This window comes from Cyanistes caeruleus, chromosome 25 (assembly GCF_971803275.1).
Source record: "Cyanistes caeruleus chromosome 25, bCyaCae1.hap1.1, whole genome shotgun sequence".
Lineage (NCBI taxonomy): Eukaryota > Metazoa > Chordata > Aves > Passeriformes > Paridae > Cyanistes > Cyanistes caeruleus.
The window spans coordinates 4,468,264-4,488,333 of NC_141725.1; the positions used below are offsets into that span (position 1 = coordinate 4,468,264).

At 51.0% G+C, this 20,070-nt stretch overlaps 1 protein-coding gene across 3 annotated transcripts; it reads right to left on the reverse strand.

Moving 5' to 3' along the window:
* Positions 1–751: 751 nt before the first annotated feature.
* On the reverse strand, positions 752–18,804 carry NR2F6 (nuclear receptor subfamily 2 group F member 6). Of its 3 annotated transcripts, none has more exons than XR_015279104.1 (5): positions 17,775–18,804; positions 9,339–9,433; positions 6,087–6,611; positions 2,170–2,662; positions 752–2,123 (listed from the first exon to the last, which is right to left on the reverse strand). XR_015279104.1 is itself a non-coding variant. In XM_086862335.1 (4 exons), the coding sequence occupies exons 1-4, from the start codon at positions 18,038–18,040 to the stop codon at positions 2,388–2,390; spliced, it is 1,161 nt and encodes a 386-aa protein (XP_086718461.1). In that variant the 5' UTR covers positions 18,041–18,804; the 3' UTR covers positions 752–2,387. The 3 variants fall into 3 exon arrangements, 1 of the variants encoding a protein (XP_086718461.1); XR_015279105.1 differs by having other exon boundaries at positions 752–1,133; positions 1,212–2,662; XM_086862335.1 differs by having other exon boundaries at positions 752–2,662.
* Between the last annotated feature and the right edge of the window lie 1,266 nt (positions 18,805–20,070).

The following is a 20,070-nucleotide window of genomic DNA, read 5'->3' on the forward strand; positions in this document are numbered from 1 at the left end:
GGGAACCCCAAATCCCTCAACCTTGGGAAAAGAAATCCCAAAAATCCCTTCACTTTGGAAAGGAAATCCCAAATCCCTCCCAAATTTGGGAGAGAAATCCCAAATCCCTTCACTTTGGAAAGGAAATCCCAAATCCCTCCCAAATTTGGGAGAGAAATCCCAAATCCCTCGAACCTGATTAAAGGAACCCCAAAATCCACCCAATTTTGGAAGGGGAACCCCAAATCCTTTCACTTTGGAAAAGAAATCCCAAATCCCCCCCAAAACCTTGGAAGAGAAACCCCAAATCCCCCCAAATTTGGGAAAAGAAACCCAAAATCCCCCCCAGTTTTGGAAGGGGAACCCCAAATCCTCGCGAACTTTGGGTGAAAAATCCCAAATCTCTCCACTTTGGGAAGGAAATCCCAAATCCATCTGTTCAGGAAGAGAAATCCTAAATTCCTCCCCCAAACCTTGGGGAAAAAAACCCCAAATTCCTCCAGGAAAACCCCAAATCCCCCCAAAACCTTGGGAAGAAAAACCCAAATCCCAAATCCCCCCATCCCGCTGCTCCAGCTCTTCCCAGCGGGATTTGTTCCCCCCCCAAAAAAAAAAAACCCAAAATGAAGAAAAGCCCCTGAAATCCCCATTTTTCCCCCCCAAAAAAATCCCAATTTCAGGATTTTTATGGAGCGTTCCCTATTTTTGGGGGTGGCTTTGATCTCCCCAGTTCCAATTTTTCCGCCGGATCCCAAATCCAGAGCCCCTGGGGTTGTAGGAAATGTCTTTAATTGGCGTTAATTAATGAGTTTATATGGCGGAGCGAGGATTCCGTCGGCCGGGAATCGTCCCGGAATCCCAAAATCCTGAAATCCTGAAATCCCAAATCCTGAAATCCCAAAATCGTGAAATCCCAAATCCCGAAATCCCAGTGTGGGTGGGTGGCTCTGTCCCCCTCTCTGTGTCCCCTCCGTCTTTGGGGACAACACCACCACCCCAAAACTTTTTGGGAGTCTAGAAATTTTTGGGACAACACCAGGACCCCAAAATCTTTTGGAATCCCAAAACCTTTTGGGACAATTCCAGGACCCCAAAACCTTTTGGGACAATGTTACGACCCCAAAATTCTTGGTGACAATGCCAGGACACCAAAACTTGTTGGTGACAGTTCCAGGACCCCAAAACCTTTTGGAATCCCAAAACTTCTTGGGACAATGCCAGGACCCCAAAACTTCTTGGGACAATGCCACAACTCCAAAACTTCTTGGAATCCCAAAACATTTTGGGACATCACCATGGCTCCAAAATCTTCCCGAATCCCAAAACCTTTTGGGAAAACCCCACGGCTCCAAAACCTTTTGGGACAATGTCACGACCCCAAAACTCTTGGTGACAATGCCAGGACCCCAAAACCTCTTGGAACCCCAAAACCTTTTGGGACAACGCTGGGACCCCAAAACTTGGGCTCCAAAACCTCCTGGAATCCCAAAACCTTTTGGGACAATGTCACGACCCCAAAACTCTTGGTGACAGTGCCAGGACCCCAAAACCTTTTGGATCCCAAAACCTTTTGGGACAACCCCACGCCTCCAAAATCTCCTGGAATCCCAAAACATTTTGGGACATCACCATAGCTCCAAAACCTCTTGGAATCCCAAAACATTTTGGGACAATGCCAGGACCCCAAAACCTTTTGGGACAATGTCACGACCCCAAAATTCTTGGTGACAATGCCAGGACCCCAAAACCTTTTGGGACAACCCCATGGCTCCAAAACTTCCTGGAATCCCAAAACGTTTTGGGAAAACCCCACAGCTCCAAAACCTCTTGGAACCCCAAAACCTTTTGGGACAATGTCACGACCCCAAAACTCTTGGTGACAATTCCAGGACCCCAAAACCTTTTGGATCCCAAAACCTTTTGGGACAACGCTGGGACCCCAAAACTTGGGCTCCAAAACTTCCTGGAATCCCAAAACCTTTTGGGACAACCCCACGCCTCCAAAACCTCCTGGAACCCCAAAACCTTTTGGGACAATGTCACGACCCCAAAACTCTTGGTGACAGTGCCAGGACCCCAAAACCATTTGGGACAACCCCACGCCTCCAAAATCTCCTGGAATCCCAAAACGTTTTGGGACAACCCTACGACTCCAAAACCTCCTAGAATCCCAAAACCTTTTGGGACAACCCTACGACTCCAAAACCTCTTGGAACCCCAAAACCTTTTGGGCCACCACGCCTCCAAAAACCTTTCAGAATCCCAAAATTTTGGGACAACGCCGCGACCCCGAAAACCTTTGGCGACAACCCCTCCGCTCTCCGGGCCCCACCCCATCGGCCGCGCCCCCATTCCCGCGGGAGCGGCCGATCCCCAAATCCGTCATTCCCGCTGCGGAGCGTCCGTCCCTATTGTCCGGCCCCGTAGGGCCAGTTGAAGGTGCTGCCGGACAGCAGCATGTCCCGGATCAAGGTCTCGATGGGCGTCTTCCCCACCAGGCGCATGAAGAAGAGCTGGGAGATGAGGGAGGCGGGGACGGCGCGGAGAGCCGGGAGCCGCAGCAGGAGGCGGCCGAAGCGCTGGGGCTGCGAGGGGTACTGGGAGCGCACGTACTCGGTCAGGGCCACCTGCGCCTTCTCCTGCAGCGTCTCCACGTGCGCCGCATCCGACAGCCCGCAGGCGTCTGCGGGGCAACAGCGGGAACGGGATGGGAGAGTAACGGGAATTACGGGGGATTCTGGCGCGGAACGAGCAGGGGAGGGTCAGGGTGGGGCGGTTGGGAATGTGGGGAAACTTATGGGGGGGGGGGGTGGAAATTTATAGGGGGTATCCAGAAATCCGTTGGGAATATCCAGAAATTTATAGGGGATATCCAGAAATCCATTGGGAATATCCAGAAATCTGTTGGGAATATCCAGAAATTTATAGGGGATATTCAGGAATTTATAGGGGATATCCAGAAATTTATAGGGGATATCCAGAAATCCGTTGGGAATATCCAGAAATCTGTTGGGAATATCCAGAAATTTATAGGGGATATCTGGAAATTTATAGGGGATATCCAGAAATCCGTTGGGTATATCCTGAAACCCGTTGGGAATATCGAGAAATTTATAGGGGATATTCAGGAATTTATAGGGGATATCCAGAAATCCGTTGGGAATATCCAGAAATTTATAGGGGATATTCAGGAATTTATGGGGGATATCCATGAATTTGTTGGGAATATCTGGAAATTTATAGGGAATATCCAGAAATCCATTGGGAATATCCAGAAATTTATAGGGGATATTCAGGAATTTATAGGGGATATCCTGGAATTTATAGGGGATATTGAAATTTATAGGGGATATCTGGAAATTTATAGGGGATATCCTGAAATCCGTTGGGAATATCCAGAAATCCGTTGGGAATATCCATAAATTTATAGGGGATATCCAGAAATCCGTTGGGAATATCCAGAAATCCGTTGGGAATATCGAGAAATTTATAGGGGATATTCAGGAATTTATAGGGGATATCCAGAAATCCATTGGGAATATCCAGAAATTTATAGGGGATATCTGGAAATTTATAGGGGATATCCAGGAATTCGTTGGGAATATCCAGAAATCCGTTGGGAATATCCAGAAATTTATAGGAGATAATCAGGAATTTATAGGGGATATCCATGAATTCATTGGGAATATCTGGAGTTTTATAGGGGATATTGAAATTTATAGGGGATATCCTGAAATTTATAGGGGATATCCTGAAATTTATAGGGAATATCCAGAAATCCATTGGGAATATCCAGAAATCCATTGGGAATATCGAGAAATTTATAGGGGATATTCAGGAATTTATAGGGGATATCCAGAAATCCGTTGGGAATATCGAGAAATTTATAGGGGGTATCCAGAAATCCGTTTGGAATATCCAGAAATCCATTGGGAATATCCGGAAATTTATAGGGGGTATCCAGAAATCCATTGGGAATATCCAGAAATCCGTTGGGAATATCGAGAAATTTATAGGGGATATCCAGAAATCCGTTGGGAATATCCAGAAATCCATTGGGAATATCCAGAAATTTATAGGGGATATTCAGGAATTTATAGGGGATATCCTGGAATTTATAGGGGATATTGAAATTCATAGGGGATATCTGGAAATTTATAGGGGGTATCCAGAAATCCGTTGGGAATATCCAGAAATCCGTTGGGAATATCCATAAATTTATAGGGGATATCCAGAAATTTATAGGGGGTATCCAGAAATCCGTTGGGAATATCCAGAAATTTATAGGGTATATTCAGGAATTTATAGGAGATATCCATGAATTCGTTGGGAATATCTGGAAATTTATAGGGGATATCAAAATTTATAGGGGATTTCTGGAAATTTATAGGGGATATCAAAATTTATAGGGGATATCCTGAAATTTATAGGGGATATCCAGAAATCCGTTGGGAATATCCAGAAATCCATTGGGAATATCCAGAAATCTGTTGGGAATATCCAGAAATTTATAGGGGATATCTGGAAATTTATAGGGGATATCCAGAAATCCGTTGGGTATGTCCTGAAATCCGTTGGGAATATCGAGAAATTTATAGGGGATATTCAGGCATTTATAGGGGATATCCATGAATTCGTTGGGAATATCTGGAAATTTATAGGGGATTTCTGGAAATTTATAGGGGATATTGAAATTTATAGGGGATATCCTGAAATCCGTTGGGGATATCTGGAAATTTATAGGGGAATATCCCAAAATCCAATGGGAATCTTTCAAAATACATTGGGAATTCCCAAACCCTCAGGAAAACAAGGAGAAAACTGGGAAAAACCATTCCCCACTCATCCCCAACACCCCAACCCCTCCCAAAACCCCAGAAAACCCATCCCAAACACCCCAAATTCTCCCAAAAAAACCAGGAAAAACCCTTTCTTCACTCATTCCCAACACCCCAAACCCTCCAAAAAACCCGGAAAACCCATCCCCAACACCCCAAACCCTCGGGAAAACCCATGACAACCTCTCCCCACTCAATCCCAACACTCCAAACCTCCCAAAAAACCCAGACAACCCACTCCCAACACCCCAAACCCTCCCAAAACCCCGGAAAAACTCATTCCCAACACCCCAAACCCTCCAAAAAACCCGGACAACCCACTCCCAACACCCCAACCCCTCTCAAAACCCCAGGAAACCCATCCCAAACACCCCAAACCCTCGGGAAAACCCTTCCCCACTCATTCCCAACACCCAAACCCTCCAAAAACCCAGAAAACCCATCCCAAACATCCCAAACCCTCAGGAAAAACCTGGAAAAACCCATTCCCAAACCCTCCAAAAAACCCGGACAACCCATCCCCAACCCTTCCAAAAAAACCCGGACAACCCACTCCCAACACCCCAACCCCTCTCAAAACCCCAGGAAACCCATCCCCAACACCCCAAACCCTCGGGAAAACCCTTCCCCACTCATTCCCAACACCCAAACCCTCCAAAAAACCCAGAAAACCCATCCCCAACACCCCAACCCCCCCCCCCAAAACCCCAGAAAACCCATCCCAAACCCCCCCAAATTCTCCCAAAACCCCAGAAAACCCATCCCAAACATCCCAAACCCTCCAAAAAACCCAGAAAACCCATTCCCAACACCCCAAATTCTTCCAAAAATCTGGAAAAACCCATCCCCAACACCCCAAACCCTCGGGAAAACCTGGAAAAACCCATTCCCAACACCCCAAACCCTCCAAAAAACCCTTCCCCACTCATTCTCAACACCCAAACCCTCCAAAAACCCAGAAAACCCATTCCCAACACCCCAAACTCCCCCAAAAACCCAGAAAACCCATCCCAAACACCCAAACCCCCCAAAACCCCAGAAAACCCATCCCAAACATCCCAAACCCTCCAAAAAACCCAGAAAATCCATCCCCAACACCCCAAACTCCCCCAAAACCCCAGAAAACCCATCCCAAACCCCCCCAAAACCCCAGAAAACCCATCCCCAACACCCCCAAAACCCCAGAAAACCCATCCCCAAACCCTCCCAAAACCCCAGAAAACCCATCCCCAAACACCCCAAACTCCCCCAAACCCCCCAGGCCCTTACCGGGCGTGAAGAGCGCGATGGCCTTGAGGCAGCTGTACTCTGCCGAATCCACCTGCAGCCGGTTGAGCTTCTCCACCTGCTCCTGGAAGAGCCGGATCTGATCCATGAAGGCCACCACCCTGTCGGCCGCCATGGGCGAGGCGTGGAAGCCGGCGGCCGCCAGCAGCGGGGCCACGTGCAGCGGCAGCGCCGACTGCGCCGCGTTCAGCACGAAGAGCTCGCTCCAGCTCAGGCGGAGCAGCGCCACTTGGTCGGAGACGGGGAGATCCGGGAAGAAGGGGATGTTGCGGGCCCACTCCACGGTGCTGAAGAGGAGGCGGGCGGCCAGCTCGCAGATGTTGTCGATGGCCATGAGGCCGCCGGGCTGGGCGTACTGGGAGCCGTAGCGCGCCGCCGGGTAGGGCTCGGCGCGGAGGAGTTGGGAGATGAGCTCCGACAGGGGCTGCCCGTTGAAGAATTCGCCCGCTGGGATGGGGTTGGGGCTGCCCGAGGAGTGGCTGGGGGGGATGCGGCCACGCTGGACGGCTGGGGAGGGAAAGGGATGGAGTGGGGTGGAGCTGCATCCCGATCCCAAAAAATCCCGCTGGATTTTCTTCTCCATCCTCAAAAAATTCCAATGGATTTTCTTCTCCACATTCAAAAAATCCCGCTGGATTTTCATCCTGATCCTCAAAAAATCCCGCTGGATTTTCTTCTGCATCCTGAAGAACCTTACTGGATTTTCATCCCAATCCCAAAAAATCCCGCTGGATTTTCATCCTGATCCTTAAAAAATCCCGCTGGATTTTCATGTCAATCTCACATCCCCATCTCACATCCTTATCTCACATCATCAAAACATCCTGCTGGATTTTCATCCCCATCCCCAAGAACCTTACTGGATTTTCATCTCCATCCTCAGAGAATCCTACTGGATTCCCATCCCAACCCCACATGGATCCTACTGGATTCCCATCCCAGTCCTAAAGAATCCTCTCCTTTGGGAGAGCAGGAAAACATCCCAACCCCATCCTGGAGCCGTTGGGAGCGGCGGGAGGAGCTCCCAGCCCCATCCCGGCGCGTTCCCAGCCGGGAGCCGTGGAGGAGTTGGGAGATGAGCTCCGACAGGGGCTGCCCGTTGAAGAATTCGCCCGCTGGGATGGGGTTGGGGCTGCCCGAGGAGTGGCTGGGGGGGATGCGGCCACGCTGGACGGCTGGGGAGGGAAAGGGATGGAGTGGGGTGGAGCTGCATCCCGATCCCAAAAAATCCCAATGGATTTTCATCCTGATCCTCAAAAAATTCCAATGGATTTTCTTCTCCACATTCAAAAAATCCCAATGGATTTTCATCACAATCTCCAAAAAATCCCAATGGATTTTCTTCTCTACATTCAAAAAATCCCGCTGGATTTTCATCCTGATCCCCAAAAAATCCCACTGGATTTTGATCTCTCATCCTCAAAAAATCCCAATGGATTTTCTTCTCCACATTCAAAAAATCCCAATGGATTTTGATCCTCAAAAAATCCCACTGGATTTTCATCCTGATCCTCAAAAAAATCCTGATGGATTTTCTTCCTGATCCTTAAAAAATCCCACTGGATTTTCATCCCAATCTCCAAAAAATCCCAATGGATTTTCATCCCAATCTCCAAAAAATCCCAATGGATTTTCTTCCTGATCCTTAAAAAATCCCAATGGATTTTCATCCTGATCTTCAAAAAATCCTGTTTGATTTTCATCCCAATCCCCAAAAATCCTGTTGGATCTTCATCCCCATACTCAAAAAAATCCCGCTGGATTTTCATCCTGATCCTTAAAATATCCCACTGGATTTTCTTCTCCATCCTCAAAAAATCCCAATGGATTTTCATCAGAATCCCCAAAAAATCCCGATGGATTTTGATCTCTCATCCTCAGAAAATCCCGCTGGATTTTCATCCTGATCTTCAAAAAATCCCAATGGATTTTCTTCTTCACATTCAAAAAATCCCAATGGATTTTCATCCCAGTCCCCCAAAAATCCTGCTGGATTTTGATCTCTCATCCTCAAAAAATCCCAATGGATTTTCTTCTCCATCCTCAAAAAATCCCGATGGATTTTCATCACAATCTCCAAAAAATGCCAATGGATTTTCATCTCCATCCTCAGAGAATCCTACTGGATTTTCATCCCAACCCCAAAATATCCCGCTGGATTTTCATCCCCATCTCACATCCCCATCTCACATCATCAAAACCTGGGAATTTCGGATCAATCTGGGGTTTTAGGGATCAAACTGAGAATTTTAGGGATAAACCCTGGATTTTTTGGGACAAACCCTGGATTTTTTGGGACAAACCCTGGATTTTTTGGGACAAACCCCAGATTTTTAGGATAAACCCTGGATTTTTTGGAACAAACCCTGGATTTTTTGGGACAAACCCTGGATTTTTTGGGACAAACCCCAGATTTTTTGGGATAAACCCTGGATTTTTGGGACAAACCCTGGATTTTTTGGGATAAACCCAGAATTTTTTGGGACAAACCCTGGATTTTTTTGGACAAACCCTGGATTTTTTGGGATAAACCCAGAATTTTTTGGGACAAACCCTGGATTTTTTTGGACAAACCCTGGATTTTTTGGGATAAACCCCAGATTTCTTGGGACAAACCCTGGATTTTTGGGACAAACCCTGGATTTTTGGGACAAACCCTGGATTTTTGGGACAAACCCAGGATTTTTGGGACAAACCCTGGATTTTTTGGGATAAACCCTGGATTTTTTGGGACAAACCCCAGATTTTTGGGACAAACCCTGGATTTTTTGGGACAAACCCTGGATTTTTTGGGACAAACCCTGGATTTTTTGGGATGAACCCTGGATTTTCTGGGACAAACCCTGGATTTTTGGGACAAACCCTGGATTTTTTGGGACAAACCCCAGATTTTTTGGGATAAACCCTGGATTTTTTGGGACAAACCCAGGATTTTTGGGATAAACCCTGGATTTTTTTGGACAAACCCTGGATTTTTTGGGACAAACCCCCCCTCCCAGGAAGCATTTGGGATTCCCATCCCAGGGGCGATGGAGACGGAGCAGGGAGCGGAATTTTTGGGAACATTTGGGATTCCCACGGATCCGGGAATCCACCCCACCCCCCAACCCCGACTCCGGGCGGGCTCAGAAAAAGAGGGAAAAACCCCCAAAAAATCCCAAAAAAACGGGGTTTTTTTGGCAAAACCCGGAATTCCCGGGATTCCTGGGGATTCTTTGGGAATTTTTTCCGTACCTTCCTTCCTCATTCCCACTCGGAAGCACTTCTTGAGGCGGCAGTACTGGCACTGGTTCCGGTGGTGTTGGTCGATCTGGCAATCCCGGTTGGATCTGCGGGAATCCTCGGGATCAGCCGGAATTCCCGGGAATCCCAAATCCCCCCCAAATTCCTCCCTTCCCGCTTTTCCTTTATGGGAATTCTCGGGGTTTTTTTTTTTTCCCAGCCTCTGGAAAACCGGGAAAAATTTTTTGGGGGATTTTTTTTTTGTGGGGAGGAGGGGGAATTCTCCACCCTGGTTGGGATGGAATTCCAAGGAATTCTGGGGAATTCCAGGAATTTCCAGTGGGGATGGGTGTGAAATCCCTCAGGTGGAGCTGGGCCCAAATCCCGCGGGATTCTGGGATGGAATTCCCAAAATTCCTCAGAGCCTGGAAAAGGGCTTATGGATTCATCCCAAAATTCCCCAAATCCCTAAAAAAATGGTCCTGGCTCGTGGATTCATCCCAAAATTCCCAAAAATCCCTGGAAAAAGCGTCCTGGACCATGGATTCATCCCAAAATTCCCCAAATCCCTGGGAAAAGGGTCCTGGACCATGGATTCATCACAAAAATCCCAAAATTCCCAGCCAAAATTCCCCAAAATCCCCCAAAAATGGTCCTGGCTCGTGGATTCATCCCAAAATTCCCAAAAATCCCTGGAAAAAGGGTTCTGGACCATGGATTCATCACAAAATTCCCAAAATTCCCAGCCAAAATTCCCCAAATTCCCGGAAAAATGGTCCTGGACCATGGATTCAACCCAAAAATCCCAAAATTCCCGGCCACAATTCCCCAAATCCCTAAAAAAATGGGTTCTGGCTCGTGGATTCATCCCCAAATTCCCTGAATCCCTGGAAAAAGGGTTCTGGCCCATGGATTCATCCCAAAAATCCCAAAATTCCTGACCAAAATTCCCCAAATCCCTAAAAAAATGATCCTGGCTCGTGGATTCAACCCAAAAATCCCTGAATCCCTGGAAAAAGAGTTCTGGTCCATGGATTCATCCCAAAATTCCCCGAATCCCTGGAAAAAGAGTTCTGGTCCATGGATTCATCCCAAAATTCCCCAAATCCCTGGAAAAAGGGTTCTGGACCATGGATTCATCCCAAAATCCCAAAATTCCCGGCCAAAATTCCCCAAAATCCCCCAAAAATGGGTCCTGGACCATGGATTCATCCCAAAATTCCCCGAATCCCTGGAAAAATGGTCCTGGCTCGTGGATTCATCCCAAAAATCCCGAAATTCCAGGCCAAAATTCCCCAAATCCCTAAAAAAATGATCCTGGCTCATGGATTCATCCCAAAAATCCCAAAATTCCCGGCCAAAATTCCCCAAAATCCCCCAAAAATGGGTTCTGGCCCACAGATTCATCCCAAAATTCCCCAAATTCCCTGAATCCCTGGAAAAAGGGTTCTGGACCATGGATTCATCCCAAAAATCCCAAAATTCCCAGCCAAAATTCCCAAAATCCCCCAAAAATGGGTTCTGGTCCATGGATTCATCCCAAAAATCCCAAAATTCCCGGCCAAAATTCCCCAAAATCCCCCAAAAAAGGGTTCTGGACCATGGATTCATCCCAAAATTCCCCAGATCCCTGGAAAAAGGGTCCTGGACCATGGATTCATCCCAAAAATCCCGAAATTCCCAGCCAAAATTCCCCAAATCCCTAAAAAAATGGTCCTGGCTCGTGGATTCAACCCAAAAATCCCTGAATCCCTGGAAAAAGAGTTCTGGTCCATGGATTCATCCCAAAATTCCCCAAATCCCTGGAAAAAGGGTTCTGGTCCATGGATTCATCCCAAAATTCCCCAAATCCCTGGAAAAAGGGTTCTGGACCATGGATTCATCCCAAAATCCCAAAATTCCCGGCCAAAATTCCCCAAAATCCCCCAAAAATGGGTCCTGGACCATGGATTCATCCCAAAATTCCCCGAATCCCTGGAAAAATGGTCCTGGCTCGTGGATTCATCCCAAAAATCCCGAAATTCCAGGCCAAAATTCCCCAAATCCCTAAAAAAATGATCCTGGCTCATGGATTCATCCCAAAAATCCCAAAATTCCCGGCCAAAATTCCCCAAAATCCCCCAAAAATGGGTTCTGGTCCATGGATTCATCCCAAAAATCCCAAAATTCCTGGCCAAAATTCCCAAAATTCCCGGAAAAATGGTCCTGGCTCATGGATTCATCCCAAAATGCCCTGAATCCCTGGAAAAATGGTCCTGGACCATGGATTCAACCCAAAAATCCCAAAATTCCCGGCCAAAATTCCCCAAATCCCTAAAAAAATGGGTTCTGGCCCATGGATTCATCCCCAAATTCCCCAAATTCCCCAAATCCCTAAAAAAATGGTCCTGGCTCGTGGATTCATCCCAAAAATCCCCAAATCCCTGGAAAAAGGGTTCTGGACCATGGATTCATCCCAAAAATCCCGAAATTCCCGGCCAAAATTCCCAAAATCCCCCAAAAATGGGTTCTGGACCATGGATTCATCCCAAAATTCCCCAGATCCCTGGAAAAAGGGTCCTGGACCATGGATTCATCCCAAAAATCCCGAAATTCCCAGCCAAAATTCCCCAAATCCCTAAAAAAATGGTCCTGGCTCGTGGATTCAACCCAAAAATCCCTGAATCCCTGGAAAAAGAGTTCTGGTCCATGGATTCAACCCAAAAATCCCAAAATTCCCAGCCAAAATTCCCCAAATTCCCGGAAAAATGGTCCTGGACCATGGATTCAACCCAAAAATCCCAAAATTCCCGGCCACAATTCCCCAAATCCCTAAAAAAATGGGTTCTGGCTCGTGGATTCATCCCCAAATTCCCTGAATCCCTGGAAAAAGGGTTCTGGCCCATGGATTCATCCCAAAAATCCCAAAATTCCTGACCAAAATTCCCCAAATCCCTAAAAAAATGATCCTGGCTCGTGGATTCATCCCAAAAATCCCAAAATTCCCGGCCAAAATTCCCCAAAATCCCCCAAAAATGGGTTCTGGCCCACAGATTCATCCCAAAATTCCCCAAATTCCCTGAATCCCTGGAAAAAGGGTTCTGGACCATGGATTCATCCCAAAAATCCCAAAATTCCCAGCCAAAATTCCCAAAATCCCCCAAAAATGGGTTCTGGTCCATGGATTCATCCCAAAAATCCCAAAATTCCTGGCCAAAATTCCCAAAATTCCCAGAAAAATGGTCCTGGCTCGTTGATTCATCCAAAAAATCCCGAAATTCCCGGCCAAAATTCCCCAAATCCCTAAAAAAATGGTCCTGGCTCGTGGATTCATCCCAAAAATCCCCGAATCCCTGGAAAAAGGGTCCTGGCTCCCATTCCCACCCGGAATTCCCCACATCCAGCCCCCCCCCCAATCCCATTCCCGGCCTTTCCCAGCCGGGATTGGGGAATTTTGGGATGAATTCCGGCGGATGAAGCTCCGGCAGCCAGCGGAATCCCGACACGGATCTTTCCGGAATCCCAACACGGCTCCAGCGGGGATTCCCAGGGAATGAATTCATCCCGAACATCCCCGGCGCGGCCGGGAACGTGATCCCCATGAAAAGGCGGGAGATGACGGCTTCATCCAGGCCCCGAGATTCCCGGGAAATGCGGCCGGGAAAGGATGGGAACGGCGGGAAAATGATCCCGGGGAATTAATTAAAATAATCCGGGGATTATCCCGGATGGAGCCGCCGGCATCGGGAAAAGCTTCCCAAAAATTATCCCGGATTTTTCCCAATGGATAAAATCTCCTGGATAATTCCCAGCACAGCCTCGGAATTTTGGGAAAAATCCCAAAAATTATCCTGGATTTTTTTTTCTGATGGATAAAATCTCCTGGATAATTCCCTTCACAACCCTGGAATTTTGGGATAAATTCCCTAAAATTATCCCGGATTTTTCTCCATGGATAAAAATATTCAGATGATTCCCAGCACGGCCTTGGAATTTCAGGAAAAGCTCCCAAAAATTATCCCGGATTTTTTTCCCAATGGATAAAATCTGGATAATTCCCACATTGGTTTTGGAATATCAGGAAAAATTCCCCAAAATTATCCCGGATTTTTCTCAATGGATAAAAATATTCGGATGATTCCCATCACGGCCTTGGAATTTCAGGAAAAGCTCCCAGAAATTATCCCGGATTTTTTTTCCGATGGATAAAATCTCCTGGAGAATTCCCACATTGGTTTGGGAATATCGGGAAAAATTCCCAAAATTTATCCCAGATTTTTCTCCATGGATAAAAATATTCAGATGATTCCCAGCACAGCCTTGGAATTTTGGGATAAGTTCCCTAAAATTATCCCGGATTTTTCCGATGGATAAAATCTCCTGGATAATTCCCAGCACAACCCTGGAATTTTGGGAAAAAATCCCTAAAATTATCCCGGATTTTTTTCCCGATGGATAAAATCTGGAGAATTCCCACATTTGCTTTGGAATTTCAGGGAAAATCTCCCAAAATTCCTCCTGGATTTTTCCCAACTCTCGAACCCTCCCACGGCACCGGGAAAATTCCCAAAAAAATAAAAATTCCCTGCGGATTTTTCCATTGGAAAAGGCGAGCTGGGAAATCCGGGAAGCTCCGGAGGGCCGCGCTAATGACTTTAATTAGGGCGGGTAATTAGCGGCAGCCAGAATTAAAGGTATTTTGCATATGCAAATGAGCTCGGGGCCGCTTTGGATTCCCGGAATAAAAAGCGGGATTCTGGAGCTTTGTTCCCATTTTTTTTTTGTTTTCCCTTTGGAAAAGTCAAACATTCCCGAGTCATTTCCTGATTTTTTGGGGAATTAAACAAAAAAAAAAATTAAAAAAAAAAAGGAAAAAAATAAAAAAATTCCTTTGGAATATCCCAAATCCCAGGGATTCGCTCCGGGTTTTTCCTGGGAATTTGGAATTCCCCAAATCCCGTCTTTATTCCCCCTCGTTTTCCAAGGATCCGGAGGGGAAACTGAGGCAGGGCCGCAGGCGCAGGGAGGGATTGGGGAATTCTGGGAATTCCCCCCAAAAAAAACCATTCCCGGATTTCCCAGCTCGCCTTTTCCAATGGAAAAATCCGCAGGGAATTTTTATTTTTTGGGAATTTTCCCGGTGCCGTGGGAGGGTTCGAGAGTTGGGAAAAATCCGGGAGGAATTTTGGGAGATTTTCCCCGAAATTCCAAAGCAAATGTGGGAATTCTCCAGATTTTATCCATTGGGAAAAAAAATCCGGGATAATTTTTGGGAATTTTTCCCAAAATTCCAGGGTTGTGGTGGGAATTATCCAGGAGATTTTATCCATCGGAAAAAAAATCCAGGATAATTTTTGGGATTTTTTCCCCCAATATTCCCAAACCAATGTGGGAATTATCCGGGAGATTTTATCCATTGGGAAAAAAATAAAAAAATCCAGGATAATTTTAGGGAATTTTTCCCAAAATTCCAGGGTTGTGACAGGAATTATCCAGGAGATTTTATCCATCGGAAAAATCCGGGATAATTTTTGGGAGCTTTTCCTGAAATTCCAAGGCTGTGCTGGGAATCATCTGAATATTTTTATCCATTGAGAAAAATCCAGGATAATTTTTGGGAATTTTCCCCAAAATTCCAGGGTTGTGCTGGGAATTATCCAGAAGATTTTTTTTTTCACTGGAAAAATCCGGGATAATTTTTGGGAATTTTTCCCGAAATTCCAAAGCAAATGTGGGAATTCTCCAGATTTTATCCATTGGGAAAAAAAATCCGGGATAATTTTGGGAGCTTTTCCTGAAATTCCAAGGCCGTGGTGGGAATTATCCAGATTTTATCCATCGGGAAAAAAAATCCAGGATAATTTTAGGGAGTTTTTCCCAAAATTCCAGGGTTGTGATGGGAATTATCCAGGAGATTTTATCCATCGGAAAAAAAATCCGGGATAATTTTTGGGAGCTTTTCCTGAAATTCCAAGGCTGTGCTGGGAATCATCCGAATATTTTTATCCATTGAGAAAAATCCGGGATAATTTTTGGAGATTTTCCCCAAATTCCAAGGCCGTGGTGGGAATCATCCGAATATTTTTATCCATCAGAAAAAAAAGTCCAGGATAATTTTTGGGAATTTTTCCCCAAATTCCGAGGCTGTGCTGGGAATTTTCCAGGTAATTTCTTTTCATTGGAAAAATCCGGGATAAATTTTAGGAGCGGGAGTTGATTCCAGCCGGGATTGGATCCAACGGCTCCCGGATCATTCCCGATCCTTTTCCCTTCTCCCGGGAATTCCAGAGCCTTCCCTGAGCCGGGATGGGCGAATGGGAACCCTCGGGAATTCGGGAATTCCGGGATGAGGGAATGGGAACCCTCGGGAATTCGGGAATTCCGGGATGAGGGACTGGGAACCCTCAGGAATTCCAGGATGAGGGAATGGGAACCCTCAGGAATTCCAGGATGAGGGACTGGGAACCCTCAGGAATTCCGGGAAGAGGGAATGGGAACCCTCAGGAATTCGGGAATTCCTGGATGAGCGAATGGGAACCCTCGGGAATTTGGGAATTCCTGCATGAGGGACTGGGAACCCTCGGGAATTCCGGGATGAGGGACTGGGAACCCTCGGGAATTCGGGAATTCTGGGATGAGGGACTGGGAACCCTCGGGAATTTGGGAATTCCGGGATGAGGGACTGGGAACCCTCGGGAATTCTGGGATGAGGGAATGGGAACCCTCGGGAATTCTGGGATGAGGGACTGGGAACCCTCGGGAATTCTGGGATGAGGGACTGGGAACCCTCGGGAATTCGGGAATTCCGCTCTCCCTGGAGCAGCTGGGATTGGAGCCTCGCTCATTCCAAACTCTGGGAATTCCAGAGGTTCCGGCAGCTCCGAACTTCCCGGGGGTCCCATCCTGGAGCTCCTCAGGGATCCCGGAATTCCAGAGGCTCCCGGTATCCCGGAATTCCAGAGGCTCCCGGTATCCCGGATCCTGGTATCCCTCCCTGGATCCCTGCTCCCGGTATTCCAGCGGATCCCGGAATTCCAGAGGCTCCCCGCTCCCGGTATTGACCCGGATCCCTGATCCCGATATCCCTGCTCCCGCTGGATCCCGGTGGATCCCGCTGGATCCCGGCATTCCCGCGGCTCCCGCTGGATCCCGGCCATGCCCGGGGCGAGTCACGGGAATGCCGGGAGCGGACGGACGGAGCGGGAGCGCCGGGAACACCGGGAATGAGGCCCGGGATGGACCGGGAATGGACCGGGAATGGACCGGGAACACCGGGAACACCGGGAACGGACCGGGAATGAACACCGGGAATGGACCGGGAACACCGGGAACACCGGGAACGGACCGGGAATGGACCGGGAATGGACCGGGAACACCGGGAACACCGGGAACGGACCGGGAATGGACCGGGAATGGATCGGGAATGGACCGGGAACGGACCGGGAATGGAACGGCAATGGACCGGGAATGGACCGGGAACACCGGGAACGGACCGGGAATGAACACCGGGAATGGATCTCTGGGGATGGACCGGGAATGTGGACAGGGAACACCGGGAATGGATCGGGAACACCGGGAGTGGATCCCGGGAATGGACCGGGAACACGGACCGGGAACAGCGGGAATGGAAGCGGCCGGGATGGGGGAGGGGGGAACCCAGCGGGGGACTGGGAGCCACTGGTTTGTACTGGGACACCCCCAGCTCACCGAGAGCCCCGCTCATCCCCAACCGCGCCGGCACCGGCATCCCCCCGGTGACCCCCGGTATCCCCCGGTTCCCTCCCCCGGTATCCCCCGGTTCCCTCCCGGTATCCCCCGGTTCCCTCCCCCGGTATCCCCCGGTTCCCTCCCGGTATCCCCCGGTTCCCTCCCCCGGTATCCCCCGGTTCCCTCCCGGAATCCCCCGGTTCCCTCCCCCGGTATCCCCCGGTTCCCTCCCTCGGTATCCCCCGGTTCCCTCCCGGTGTCCCCCCGGTCTCTCCTGGTCCTCCCGGTACCCCCGGTGTCACCCTGGTCCTCTCCCGGTATCCCCCGGTCCCCTCCCGGTGTCCCCAGGGTGTCCCCCCGGTCTCTCGTGGTCCCCCCGCTCCTCTCCCGGTATCCCCGGTGTCCCCCCGCTCCTCTCCCGGTGTCCCCCAGGTCCCCTCCCGGTACCCCCCGGGTGTCCCCCCTCTCCCCGATCCCCTCCCGGTATCCCCGGTGTCCCCCCGCTCCTCTCCCGGTGTCTCCCCGGTCCTCCCGGTATCCCCGGTGTCCCCCGCTCCTCTCCCGGTGTCCCCCAGGTCCCCTCCCGGTATCCCCGGTGTCCCCCTGATCCTCTCCCGGTGTCTCCCCGGTCCTCCCGGTGTCCCCAGGGTGTCCCCCCAGTCCTCTCCTGGTCCCCAAAGGTCCTCTCCCGGTATCTCCCAGTGTTCCTCCGGTCCCCCCGGTGTCCCCCCCGGTGTCCCCCCCGGTGTCCCCCGGTGTCACCTGCAGGTGTAGCTGAGGTTCCTGCGGATGCTGCGTTTGAAGAAGCTCTTGCAGCCCTCGCAGGTGAACACCCCGTAGTGCTTCCCGCTGGATTTATCCCCGCACACCACGCAGTCCGCGCCGGCCCCGGGCCGCTCCTCCTCGCCGTGCTCCGCGTCGCTGCCGCCGCCACCGGGGGACGCCGCCTCCTCCGCTCCTCCGCCGCCGCCGGTGCCGCCGGCTCCGCCGCCGTTCGGTTCGCCCCAAGCGCCGGCCACCATGGCCATGGCTCCGCGGGGCTCGGCGGGGCTCAGCGCCGCATGGAGCGGAGCCTCGCCGTGCTGCCGGTGCTGCCGGTGCTGCTCCCGGTGCTGCCGGTGCTGCTCCCGGTGCTGCTTCTGCTCCCGGTTCTCCTCCCGGTGCTGCTTCTGCTCCTCCCGGTACCGGTTCTGCTCCCGGTTCTCCTCCCGGTTCTCCTCCCGGTGCTCCCGGTTCTCCTCCCGATCCTGCTTCTCCTCCTCCCGGTACCGGTTCTGCTCCCGATTCTTCTCCCGGTGCTGGTTCTGCCCCTGCCGGTGCTGCTGCTGCTCCCGGTTCTTCTCCCGGTGCTGGTTCTGCTCCCGGTTCTTCTGCCGGTGCCGCTTGTCCACCTCCCGGTTCTTCTCCCGGTTCTGCTGCTGCTCTTCCCGGTGCTGGTTCTGCTCCCGGTTCTTCTCCCGGTTCTTTTCCTCCTCCCGGTTCTTCTCCCGGTTCTTCCTTTCCTGGTTCTTCTCCCGGTTCTTTTCCTTCTCCCGGTTCTTCTCCCGGTTCTTCCCCTCCCGGTGCTGGTTCTGCTCCCGGTTCTTCTCCCGGTTCTTCCTTTCCCGGTTCTTCACCCGGTTCTTTTCCTCCTCCCGGTTCTTCTCCCGGTTCTTCCTTTCCCGGTTCTTTTCCTCCTCCCGGTTCCTTTCCCGGTTCTTTTCCTCCTCCCGGTTCCTTTCCCGGTTCTCCTCCCGGTTCTTTTCCCCCTCCCGGTTTTTACCGAGTTCGGTAAGTTTTACCGGGGGGGGGGGTGGGGGGGTGGGAGGGGGGGGAGGGCGGGGAGGGGGAGGGGGGAGAGAGGGAGGAGGAAAAAAAAAAAAAAAAATTTAAAAAAAATAAAAAATAAAAAAGCTCCGCTTTTTTGGGGTAGTTTTTTTCTTTTTTAGGTTTTTTTTTGGGGTCGCCCCCTCAGGGATTTGTCGTTCTCCTCCTCCTCCTCCTCCTCCCGGTTCACGGCCCCGCGGAAAGTTTGCGGCGGCGGCGGGGCCGGGGCGCGGCGCATCCCCCCGCGGGCACCGGCCGCATGCGGGGCCGCTCCCGCCCCCGGTGGCTCCTGCGCTCCGCGGCACCGGCTGGATGGAGGAGGAGGAGGAGGAGGAGGCGAAGAGGAGGAGGAGGAAGGAGGCGGCGCTGCCCCGGTTCGCCCTCGCCGCTCTCCGGGCCCCGCCGCCGCTCGCAGCCCCGGTGCCGGTGCGGCTGCGGGTGCGGCGGGACCGGCTCCGCCGAGCCCCGGGGCTCTCCCCGCCTCCCGTGAAAGAGCAAAGTTCAGCCGCTGCCGCGGTGGCCGCCCCGCATGCTCCTCCCCGGCCTCCTCCCCTTCCGCTCCCGGGTCCTGCCCCGGTCCCGGCCCCGCCGCCGCCGCCGCCGCACCGGGGCCGCCCCCGCCGCTCCCCCGCGGGTCGGGAACGGCCACGGGAAACGGCGGGGATGGGGAGAGGGGAGAGGGAGGGATGGGGAGAGTGGAGAGGGGATGGGGAGAGGGGATGGGGAGGGATGGGGAGGGATGGGGAGAGGGGGAAAAGGGATGGGGAGAGGGGAGAGGGGAGAGGGAGGGATGGGGAGGGATGGGGAGAGGGGATGGGGAGAGGGGAGAGGGGGAAAAAGGGGATGGGGAGAGGGGAGAGGGGATGGGGAGGGATGGGGAGAGGGGATGGGGAGGGATGGGGAGGGATGGGGAGAGGGGGAAAAGGGATGGGGAGAGGGGAGAGGGGAGAGGGAGGGATGGGGAGGGATGGGGAGAGGGGAGAGGGGGAAAAAGGGGATGGGGAGAGGGGAGAGGGGATGGGGAGAGATGGGGAGAGGGGATGGGGAGGGATGGGGAGGGATGGGGAGAGGGGAGAGGGGGAAAAGGGATGGGGAGAGATGGGGAGAGGGGAGAGGGGAGAGGGGGAAAAAGGGGATGGGGAAAGGGGAGAGGGGATGGGGAGAGATGGGGAGAGATGGGGAGAGGGGAGAGGGGAGAGGGGAGAGGGGAGAGGGGATGGGGAGAGATGGGGAGAGATGGGGAGAGGGGAGA

Coding starts and splice junctions, on each gene's coding strand:
- NR2F6 (XM_086862335.1), bottom strand. CDS start 18,040: ATGGCCATGGTGGCCGGCGCTTGGGGCGAACCGAACGGCGGCGGAGCC. Junction 9,434..17,774: donor AACCTCAGCTACACCTGCAG/GTGACACCGGGG, acceptor GGATTCCCGCAG/ATCCAACCGGGATTGCCAGA. Junction 6,612..9,338: donor AGTGGGAATGAGGAAGGAAG/GTACGGAAAAAA, acceptor TTCCCTCCCCAG/CCGTCCAGCGTGGCCGCATC.